The following is a 12,442-nucleotide window of genomic DNA, read 5'->3' as shown; positions in this document are numbered from 1 at the left end:
TAGCCATTTAATGTTATGGGAAGATGAGTTCAGACAGTCAAAACACTTTTGCTTGCTACATAGTATTATGAGAACCAAAAGACAGGAGGAGGCCTCCCCACATCACAGAAACTCTTATTCTTGCAGCTTTTCTCATAGTATAACTATATAATTTTTCTAACACCGTGGAAGCAGATCTTCTTCTTCTACAGCTTCTATTTGTGATCCGATTCTTTTTTCAGTCACTAGCCCTAAATCCTGACCAAAGGTGAGGGTTGGAACAGCAATTGACTGATAAAGTGACAGCTTTGCTTTTCAGCTCAGCTCTCTTTCCACTGTGACACATTTGTATGTCTGCAGCCCATCAATGAACTGCTAATCTCACATTATTTCACACTCTCCTGCAGTTTACAGACAACCCCACCAAAGCTCTGAGCATCAGCAAAACCAGCTTTTAGGCTTCCTTTAAAGGTTTTGTCTTTAATAATTCATTACCTACAAAAATCCTATCCGATAAAATTGTGGATTGTGTATCAAGTGTTCAAGAGGTGAAAAATCTAAAGCTTTGGTATTTCTTTAAACGGAACTACTTGGTTTCAAGGGAAATGAAACACTTGCCCCTTAGTGCCAACAGAAACCTCCCAACCCCCCGTAGCAGGATAATCCACTTGTGGGCCTTTTATCTGAATGCTCTGTGTGCACCCTTCATAGATTACACAACAAATGCTGTGCCATCACTCTAAAAACAGCCAGAAGTCTGGGAGTTGAATTTGTGGTGTTGATTTGACATTTAGATGCTTTTTTTTCTACCTTAAAGAATTGTCCCCACTGGAATCCACCTTAACTGCTGCAGCAATCACTTCAGATGAACTTTTGACAATGCTGATGCTTTTCATCTCACAGCAGGGAAAGAATCATGCTTGCAAGTCTCACCTGCCTTGGTTTAGCACTCATGTTCCCAAGTTCTTTGTCAGATCAGTTATTTCATTTGAGTGTGTGATAGTTACGTTTGTTTCGGTGGGTTTCAGTCAACAGTTCGCTGTTCTGTGGCAGTGACTTAAGAGTGATTTGTTACAACTTAATTCTGTCATGTGTCATGCATTCATTTATTCTATTGCACAAACTGGCATTCTGCTCATCCAATGTTGTTTGCAATCAGATGGATAGAAAGTGTAGAATTATTTCCAAGCAAAGGGCCAAATCACTGCCACCACCAGCGTTATCTCTGCCTCCGTCTCCTGTCATCTCCATCTTCCATTTACTCTCCCTCCTCCCTCATCCAACCTTCCTCTCGACACTCCTCCAGATCAGCCTGCCAAACTTCCACCTCACACATTTCCTGTCTCAAGTCCACACACACATGTTCCCCACTCTTCTTCTGTCTGTACATCCTGATATTTGTGTTGCTTTCTGAGCAGCTGGCTGTGCAGAGGATTTCTGGCTTTTTGCTGAATGATTGGGGTCACGAGGCTATGATGATATTTTTTGGCTAAATACACATTTGTTTCAGCTGTCAGAACACACATAGAGCCAAAAGACTTGCTAACAGTGATTGTTGGAAGCAAAAGATTATTAAAATGTGTGAATCTTGTTTTCAAACGCCTCTGATTAAAAGATGAGGCATGATGTCCACGAGGCCGTTAAACTACACTTCCCATTTTCGTGTACATGATTCATGTGGTACAGTGTGCAACTCTAATCTCATTATTTCAGAGACATTAAGGCCACAAGTGTTTATAATTAATGTAAACCTAGCTTTTTTTTAAATTTATTATCCAGAAGGGAATTGCTGACCGGGCATTCGCTGAGTTTCCGGCTCACTCAGAAGTGCTGGCAAGTGTGCAACTCTGTTAATTAAAATTAGTTTCAGATATACTCCAGTCTTAAAAAAGAATGTCATAGATTGTAAAAGGTATCACAATAAACTTCCTTGTTACATTCAAATCTCAGTTTTATCCAAAAACAAAGTGCTTCACAGCAGACATTATCAGCAGTCGTATGATGACTGTTAATCAAAATGATGAACCTTCAAAGCAATGTTTGCAATAAGAGCTTAAAAGAAACATCGATGAAAGTCGACCATTTTAAAAGTCAAACGTGCACCACCTGTATGCTCTTCAAATTATAGCTCTTCTGTATCGTTCTCCATCCTGAGAGACAGAGGCTGCCGCAAACTTCAGTTCAGAACAGTAAGTATAGATTCTTATTGTACTCACGGACAAAACTGGTCAATTAAAGGTGAGGAAATCTGGGAAAAATCACTCAGACTGAAGTCGTATGAGGATGCCAGTTCATCACAGGGCCAATGGGGTCTCAACCGTGCACGCTCACACTCACTCCGAGGGTCAATTTAAGAGACACCAATTAAAATAACATGCATGTCCGTGGATGGTGGGAAGTTCATGTATACTTTCCTTAAGAATGTAAGCTTCATATATGGACAAATAACACAGTTATCGTCATATTAAAGTCCAACAGACTTCATTCACTTTGATAAACAGCCAGAGGAATTTCACTCACTGACAGACTTGATGCATTCAACTCAAAATTCATCTGGAACTGGCCCAGAAAGACGTGCAAAAGGGTGTGACAGCGCCAACGGTGCAGTACCCACCAAAAAGAAGAGCGATACAGATGTTCACTGTCGCTCACGAGTCCAGGAGCAGCAGGAAAGGAAGCAGAGGGAACAACATCCAATCCATCCACTTCAGGAAAAATAAAAGGTCTAAACACGTGATTCTGGTGAACAGGCATTCGTGGATTTAATGGCTTTAAAACATCCTTACTTCTGTTGATGAATATATTTTACATAACCTTTTTTACCAGTTAAAATTATCTCTATTCTGACATATCTTTGTTTTAAGCTGACACCATGACATGGAAGTAGAGGATCTACCACCAAGTCTCACAAAAAAATGTGTAACGGGTGTGCTAGTAGTGGCCCAATAACGACGTGGAAACTGTCCGGTGATCAGAACATATGTACAAATGTAGGTACGAGTGAACTTAAATACACTGAATTATCGGGATGGATTCATAAAGATATTAGACTTTTAAAATAAATGGAGTAAATTTAGGAGGGTCTGAGTCTTATAAGAATGAGAATCAAGCCAAACAACTGTTAAAAACGGTTGTTTTTTCCTAGCTTAATTTCATTCAAAGCAGAAACATTTTTGAAAAGGAGTGTATCTCTACTCTCTTGAGAGTAAAAAGCTCCACGTGTTACAGGTGTTATTCATGCCATCGAATGCAGGACTATCACCTCCCATGAGCCCCAGCACCCGTCAGCATGACAGACAGCCCTGCCGCTGATTGAAAGCATACAAAAGCCCAATTCTAAGGGGCATGAAATGTTTTGCTGAATTTAAAGTGAACCTGTTCACTTCATTAAAAAGCCCAGACGGGCAAACCTGCAGTAACCATCCATCTGCAGTCAAATTTCTCTGTTCAGGGAAGAATTCTCTCAAGCTGTCATCAATCTGTCACGTCTGCAACAATATTTGTATGCATCAACTGTTGCAATATAACTGCTGTTATATGGCCTGTTCTCCTTCAATCTGCCTCATGTGCATCCATTTCAAGACTCAACCACAAGTTTCAGTAAACAATAACACATTCAGTTAAATGAATTAGTCAAACTGCTTTCACATTTTAGCCTTGAGTTTGTCATGCAAAAGCCAGTCTTTACTACCACCTGATACAGCCACCCCAAAAAAAGCATTAATCAACCATTAACGCTTACTTCATCTCTCAACTTATTTTCTAAGTGTAATTTAGTACATTTGCATTTGAGGACTTGCACACAATTCTCCAGAGCCGGTGTAGCAGCAGGTTACCAGACAGCTCCCGTAACCCTGGCAGCTGAAAAAAGAAAATCCGACTCCCCCAAACAGTTCCCAGAGGGGATTGAACCAAAGAGCAGCAGCCAATCAAGCATGCAGTTAAGAGTTGAGCCACTGCTCATTTTCCTTTCACACATCCAAAGTCCCTCTGGATATGAAAAGCAAATTGCCAAAAATGTAAATGTTCAAATGCTCTTTTTAATTATTATTCCCCCCTATGCTATTTATTTTAGTTAGACATTGTCCGTGGTTCTTGCAGATTTCTAACAATTACACGTAATAAGTCTGGCAGAGAAATGCAATGAACATTTTTAACTGTTTGCTCGGTTGCAGCTGAGAAGCCGCCTCCTCTAAAGAAACCATTTAAGATACCATATGCAGGCAAAGCATTTCAACACTTTCCAAGGTGTTTGTTTATGTACACAATTCCAGTTAATGGAGAATGTCAGAGCATACCACATTCGTGTTCATTTTAGTGATTCAGAAAAATAATAAAACATCCCTTTACTAGTGTTTTAAAGCTTTAAAAAACAGGAACTATTACAGCAGCTGTCTTTCTTTGTTTTGACATGTATCGCGATGGAGACACGTATACTAACACTAACCCATACGTAACTGTTTGATGTGTTCACAGCATTAACACGGCACATTTCTCAACAGCACTCCAAAGCAATAACGCTTATACGGCTTCTTTTTTTAACCATAACTTGGTTCAACAAAGCTCTTTACAATGTGATCCTCACTCACTCACAGGCACTCATGCAACTCTCCTCATTATATAGTATTTACTCTAAATCTTTACTGCTACAGTCACACACCGATGAGTATGTTAGGAGCAAAGTGGGGGCTCAGTGTCTTGCCGAAGACCACATGCAGAGGCTCAGGATCCATCCACCGATCATCCGAGTAATGAGGTGGTAGATCACTCACCACCTGTGCTACACCCACCCCCTATCATTATCCAACTGTGATTCCGAATGAGGTCTCAGGTAAAGTGGGCTGCAAGGAACATTCTCATAAGTCACTGTAAGTAAAAAAAAAAACAGTAAAAAAACAGGAAAGAGTGTGTGAGCAGGTCCATCTGATAGGAATCTGCACAACCAATCAATTGCTGTAAATGTTAAACAAAATCATCATATAAAGCTTAAAATGAACAGATAAGTTGAAACTGTGTAGAGTAGCTCAGGAGGTTAGGAGGCCATCTTTCAATCAGAGGATCACTGATTCGACCCCCAACTTCCCAGTCTACATGTTGAATCCTTGGCCAAGTCTGTGCCAACGTGTTCCTCACTTGTAACACATCTGCTAAATTAATGTAGTGACATTTGTGCATGAAAAATCAACTTCCTCTATGACTCCTTCTCGTGCTGTTCCCGTTGCGTAGGGGTGGGATTTTTCTCAGTTGTGATGCCCACCGTTTAGGAGGAAGACTATGTGAGTTCAACATGCCTCAAATGCAAGTGGAAATGGTTGTGGAGGTGTGTTGATGTCACAATCTGCTTGCAAAAATGTCCAATGCTTTGAGCATAATCACCCAAAAAACTTGAGTGGGCAAAAGGAGAAGATGCAGCCGAGAAACAGGATTGGGGACCTATTCACTCAACTGAATAAAAGCAGTAAAGCTGAAAAGCAAATAAATTAAGAACAACTAGTCCTGCAAAAAAAAAAGTTTTTCAAATAGAATTTTTGCTGTGAAATTACATAAGATTAACTCACTTTTCAATTTGCAACCAGCACCGACGCTCACTGCAGGACATGATCGTAACATCCACAGAGTGATTCCCAGGACCATTCTCCATAAGATCTACCTCAGTATGGCAGTACTTAGTTCTCTTAGTCTAAAGCAATGACAAATCCAGGTGTTCATCAGCAGCCTCCATGTACAGTTTGTCTTCTACCAGACAGGATGACTCACCTCCCTGGCTTTGCTCTGAAAGTGGAGGCTTTATTAAAGCCGCTTACTTTTCCACGGCGTTGCACTGTGCTGTATATCAGAACCCAACATAGCCCAACATGGTTCTGATATACAGATGTTATGTCCGTTTCTCACCTGATTCTGTCTGGCACTCGGTGGGTGTGATTGCCGTCACTCTGGCAGTTTCCCGCGTACTGCGCCCTGCTGGTGGCTCCCTGGTCCCTCCGCAGAGCCATTGCCCCGTGGGTGAGCACAGAGACTCCCTTGGCAATACGCCTGCAGGATCAGCAAGAGAACAATGTGAAACAGAGATAGTGGAACACTGTAAAGGTCTTTTTTGACAACGCTGAGGTCTGGGGGGATTCGGGTCATGGCAGCTTGAATGACATAGCTTCACGCTCAGCTGGACAAAACATTTTGACAGTTTTGAATTTAATTGAAATGCATGACTCTGACAAAAACTAGAATAAAGGTTGTGCTGTGTTGTATGTGAGTGCAACTCCTTTTCAAACAGAATGTGAAGAATCAAGACTTGGATTAAAAAAACAAAACTTCCTCCTAATCAGCTCACCGGCTTAATCTGTATAAAGCATCGCAAGCAAAGCAAGCCAAATTAGCTTCCAAAAATTAAGCTATTACTCTTTACACTTACAGTTACACTACATAGCCACAAATACAGCCAAGTCTCGCTCAAACTTAAGGGGAATTTCAGCCAAAAGCTCTTAAACAGCGTGGGGCTTCTTTTTTTTCCAAGGAGCTAAAAGATGATCTTAACCCTGAGCCGCTTGTTTTTCCCTTTGAGCTCGAAGGAACCAGGCATATTAGGCAAAGTCAATTCAAGTGTGAAACATCCTTCCCTCTCTGTAGCACAGGTGACAGCACCCTACACAGGGGAGCATGACAAGAGGGTGTATTTAAGTTGTATTAGCTGAAAATAAGTTAAGGTTAAACACTATGAAACAACTAGAGACTTGCTCTTACACATTATGTTAAAATCACAATTGCTACTGCCGAGTGTCTGCATCTAGGACAGAAAACAGAGCAGGGGAATGAGGTATATATATGGTACTGCTTCCAATTTCCACAAGATTCTGGATGTTATTTGCACTTTGGAGTGTAAACACTGTGAAACAATGAGAAATTAATGTTTCTTGGCTCAGACTGAGTGACTGACTCACTCTCTTTCTCTTAATTAGTTTTTGAATACCACATTTTGTTTTTTGTGCTGTGAATGCTTCCTTTATGTGTGGGAGGAGAAGACCCAGATACATATATAAAAGCTAGGATTAAATAAGCAAGGTTTTTAATAAACTGGAAGTCACTGTATGCAGGATATCCACAAACATAACTCCAGACCTCAAACAACGAAGGGCCGAGTGAGGCAAGAAGCTGGGAGGTAATAAATGACAGGGAAGACAAGAATCTGGCCTTTCCTCAACTTTATAATGAGACCTGCTTCTATATTTACTCTGCTAGATAGTGACTAACCTAAAATAATTCAGGTGTGCAACAATCAGCAACTGAAACATGATGCAAAGCCAAACAGGACACACACGTGATGAGAGTTCTATAAAATGCAAACTAAGGTAGAGATCAAATGTACTCAATCAGTGGGATATATTAAGCATTGCAAGTCCCACCCCAGAGGGAGGGGCTGTTCCTGCGGTGGAAATGGAAAGAGGCCGAGGAAAGGACCCTTAAAACATCCAGTTTCTGCAGTCAAAGTGTAGCTTTACAAAGCCACAGTGTAAAATAAAACCGCATCATCTGTTAGATTGATCACGTGTTGATATTTTACTCTTATAAACCTGCACGGTGAAACTCATTCTCTTATGTGGTCAGCTGAAATTAATTACCATCCTTTTTATGAAATAATCCCAACATAAAACCCACATTTGAAAAGACAGAGAGAACCAAAAATGTTGTTAGGGACCTGAGGAACAAGATATGGCATCAGTCGATGCAACTCATTAGCAAGGTGGAAAGCAAGAAATCCACAGATGAAATGCTTTACATTATGTTCATCTTGCATAATAGCTATAACTAAAGACTAAAATGTGTAATCCTGCTTGTTTCGCCTATATTATACTACAGTACTATATTGTGCATATGTAGAAGATACATAAAAGTCCTTTTACATAAACACAGCAGTAGCAGTAAAAACTGAATGCCATTTTAAAACAAGGACAGCAGCAAATGCAAATGTTCACTGATCAATTGAGAATATCAAAATGATAAAGTCGGATGTGGTGCGGGAAAGTTTCACAAAGGGTCGGCTCACGGGTTGATGGACCCCTGGGAAGAGAGAAGAAAGAGCTCCAGGAAAGGCAGAAAAAAGGAAGGGTGAGAAAGGCATGAAGTCCCATTGAGGCCAGTCAGGTATGTATAAGGAAAATGTATTAATCTCCAATTCTAAGTTGAGTTACGTAGATATTATCTCCATTTCAAAGGATAGCAGTCTGTTTCCAAGGTTCCATTATTTAACTTGTTCTAGAGAAAAAAATCTTGGAATCTGGCGGTAATCTTGTGGGAAAACACGTCAGTTAAGTAGCTCTTCACTTACAGCAAGTTGAAGGCCTTTCAATGCAGGTACAGTTCAAGTACATTACGGTAACTATAGAAACAGGAGAAATGAATAGTTCACTGATGAGAAAAGGCTTGTTTATCATGTGCTAAATGTAAGGTTGTAGAAGTACAGTGACCGTTACATTTGTACTGATTTGAGGGCTGAACCTACCAGTTACCTACCAATGCTAACTGGTATTTCCCTCATCTCTTTTATTTTGTTATGTTCAGGATGCTTTTAGGCAGCTATCTTTGTGCAGCGGTTGTGCCAGCCAATGACTGACAGCACTCAGCTGCGAGGACTAGAAAGCGGAGCTATTAGTTCACAATGCTGTCGCCTCACCGCCCTCCATGCAGATGTTTCTCCTGTGCTCGCACACAATCGAAGTCCTTTGACAGAATATGAATTTTCACATAGAATCTGACAATGCAGCAACTTCCTTCGAGGTTGTGTGGAGCTGTGGACGTGTTGATTTATGCTCTGAAACGTAAATACAATGAAGCAATTGCTGGATTGCATTTTGTTTCTCTTCACTGCTTTGCTCTATGACTGACTACAGTTTCTTTCAATTCCTTCAGCACCACGGCTACACTGCAGCACAGGGGAAGAGGGGCCACGTTTAAAAGATGGAGTATTTACAGTATAAAGAGGGGGGGCGGCGCTCCTTTTCATACTGCATGCACAAAGACCAGCAGAACCTTTGGTTTCTCTTATTTGCTCTCCCTGCCGGGTTAGGCATTAGTATGTATGAAGTATTTTAACAAAAATCAATAAATAAGCAGCACTTGGGCATCTAGGGGAGCTTTATATTCATAAAGCCTGCCTTGGCAAAAGAAAATGTGTTTGGCACAACAGGGTATTCAGATTACTCCTCTGTTTGCCATGATGCTGCACAGGATAAGGTAAAAAACACAAAGGTAGGTAAAATTCATATTGAGCTGTCAGAGAGGAGCATTTTTCTAAAATGGAAGGAAAAATGTGGGAGGAGGTGCCACCTCCTAATCAGAAGGATCTGCCAAAGCAATCAAGGGTTATCGTGTCATTAATCATTAACACGATAAAGATACCTGCTGGTTAATGCACCGCCTGGCATGAAGGGCATTAAGCACCTTCAGTTGCATGGCTCCAAGTTTCTTTTTGTTTGTTTGTTTGTTTTTTGTTTGGGGGAGGGGGGGGTGTATTAGTGCCAGCTGATACAGATTTCAAATGTTGTGCACTCTGCCTACTCTGCACCACAAATCCACAAGCTCCTTAAAGGTAGCTCATTAAACACCTTGAGGAATAAAAGGCAAAATTATACAGACATGAACATTGATTCTAAAGAGGTAAATCAATCCAGAAGCTTTGACACAAAACAAGTAGACTGGGGTATAAGCAAATTCAACTGAAAAGTCTTAAGTTAGTAACAAACCTGCTGGGAGCTGACGAAGGTCCCCGTCATGATAAATAAAGTGATAAGATAAACCAAGCACAATACACATCAACACCACACTGATTCAGATTCTGCATTCATTCATGTGACTGATAACTAAATACTAACAGAATCTCTTGCTGTCTGTATCAGTTTAATAATAGATCAGACTTTAATCTACAGGAAGCATTCATGCAGCGAGACGACTAAAAAACGGCCATCTTTTTAATTTAGCTGGAAACTCAGCAGCCAGCAGTAGCTTCTTACATCTTATGCTGCTACAGCGTAGAATGGGAAATAAAATGATTCATTCCTGCTGTACAGTTGATAAGGCTTCAACAGTCAGGCAAGAAATGAGAATGAGCCTCGATTCCTTTTTTTTTGTTGGTTTGTTTTTCATGTTTTACTTAAGAAATTAATGGAGCTTTGCTTCAATAATCAAGTGAATTGTCTCTTCAACTAGTGGGACAGAACATGACTTGAGGAATGGTCAAGGGAACAAGGGTTTGAAAGTTCAACACTGTGTGTGCATAAACTAAAGACTACTAGAGCGGAGCTTTTTGGAGTGAAAGCAGGGTGTTCACATGTCACTTTGAATGTTGTAATGTGTCAGATAGATTAATTGGCAGGCCCACAGCACACAGAATTAAGGGCCTAAGAGACAAAGGAGCCTTAATCAAGCACCATTTTCTGAATTTATTTCAATAAAACAACAGTGAAGAAAGGAAACATTGCTGGAAACAACCACAAAATGGAAACAAATGAGAACAAACGCAATGAAAACCAAGAATACAAGAAGATGAAAACCAATTGAAAATAAACTAATTGAAAGAGATTTGAAACAGCTACAAAATTAATAAGAAAACACAGAAAAAGATGCAAATCAGCCACAGTAGGTTGGAACCAATGAGGAAGTGATGCAAATTGAAGAAAAAAAATCCCAAGCAGTCACAGATAAGACCCGTACAATACACAGACAGATGCAACTAAAATCAATACAAACATAAAAGCCAACTCTGAGACACACCGCAACACTGCTGCTAGATGGGATGGAGAAGGATGCAAAGAAACTACAAACTTCAGAAAACTAATGATAAACATGTTCAAAATTTACACAAAGACATCCAGGTGAGATTCAAACTGAAAGAAGACACACAGAAGGACCACAAAAGGAAGAAAAACCACCACAACAACTTAGCTTTGTGGTCAGTTTGTGCATCCTGCAGTCGAAACGTCTTGTTTCTATGTAGGACAGATGGGGTTTTTTATTTTTTGTATGGGCCCTGAAGCCAGTTGTCTCATAATCTGTGCCTGGATTATGTTCTGTTCATGTGATAGCTGATTTTACAGAAAGAGCCAGTAGTGAAAATGTGATAAAAATTAAACTCTTATCTTGCATGTTCTGATATGTTGAATCAGCGAACAGGACGATGATAATTTGATTGTACATTTGACTTGAAAGAGCTGTCAGCGCCGAGTGAAACTGCCCTCACTGCAAGCGGGTGCACTTTCTTTAATACTGTATGTTCAATGAACTACTGGTCCACATCAAAAGTTTAATTTTATGATGTGCATGCGAGTGTGATTCTATAAAGTCGCCTATTATAGATTCCTGCAGCAGCAGTCATAAAACACTGCAGCAGAGAACTGAATTCTGCTGCAGCACACACTGTGTTACTGTGTCAGAGAACCATTTAAGAGATTTAATTGTTGAAATTAAGAGGATGCATGCAGTGCATCCTTTTCGTCCCTCAGTATGTAATAATCCATTGTGCACTGGTACAACAAGTATTAAAAGTTTTATTGTGTTTGACACTGATGAGCCATAACATTAAAACCACTTGTGCATATCAAATTAAGATCTGGAGCATTTGTCACTCGTTGTTGTAATTGACCGGTGTATACTTTTAATGATCCTATTTTTTTTTCAGCTGTATTAACATGCAAGAAGAATTTCAATGCCGAACCGTGTGTGTTCATGCTGTAACTACCTTTTATACCAATGAGTCACTTAATCATAATGCTTGAAAATAACAACTTCAAGTAACAGGATTTTTTACAAAAGGTCCAATTTAACATCTTGTGGTCCTGCTGCTTCAAACCTTTTCTGTGGGAGGTCATTGAAGTGTAGCTGAATTCACCACACAGACACTGCCTTCAGGTAACTTGAATGGTGATTTTGTCAGAAGATGCCACAGTAATAAAATTCGGGTTTCTTTAAAGCAGAATGACAGTCTGGCAATGCTTTAAATGACCACGAGTTGACACGCAGTCATAATGGGCTGCCTTTCAGGCACAATCTCTGGCACATTAAGCCGTCTGACAAAAATAACAAAAATATGTGAATGTGCACCACTTTAATAAGAACGCAACTGAAAATTGGCTCTTTTTCTGTTGTTGTTGTCGTTTTCTACTTTGTTTTTCATACATTTTACAAGTTTGGTTTTGGCCATCTTATTTTTATTCTGGAGTCATGTAAACATGCTTAATGTGACAACACCAAAACTCCATCCACCCCAGCGCAGCTGTGAGTAAGAAGCCTCGGTTGGATGGTGTCGCAAGTTTTTTTGCCTCACAGCTTCAATTCTAACTATGCACCACATTCAATGAGCACATCTTTTGTCTGTAAAGCAAGTGACAGTTGTCATATATAAAGGAATAAAATGTAAGATATAGTGTTGTCACGATACCAACATTTTGGTATCGATACCAACATGTACTTCGATACT

The 12,442-nt window shown here is 40.1% G+C and overlaps 1 protein-coding gene across 1 annotated transcript in view; it reads right to left on the bottom strand.

Moving 5' to 3' along the window:
* The window catches only part of LOC140275617 (glutamate receptor ionotropic, NMDA 2D-like), a 107,024-nt gene that overhangs the window by 57,446 nt on the left and 37,136 nt on the right, over window positions 1-12,442 (bottom strand). The window contains exon 6 of the mRNA XM_072371133.1: window positions 5,872-6,012. Within this exon, the coding sequence (XP_072227234.1) occupies window positions 5,872-6,012 (141 nt within the window). The remainder of the gene's footprint in view (window positions 1-5,871; window positions 6,013-12,442) is intronic.

Source organism: Leuresthes tenuis, unplaced genomic scaffold (assembly GCF_036924035.1).
Source record: "Leuresthes tenuis unplaced genomic scaffold, fLeuTen1.0.hap1 SCAF_18, whole genome shotgun sequence".
Taxonomy (NCBI): Eukaryota; Metazoa; Chordata; class Actinopteri; order Atheriniformes; family Atherinopsidae; genus Leuresthes; species Leuresthes tenuis.
This window is presented reverse-complemented; position numbering and strand designations above follow the sequence as displayed.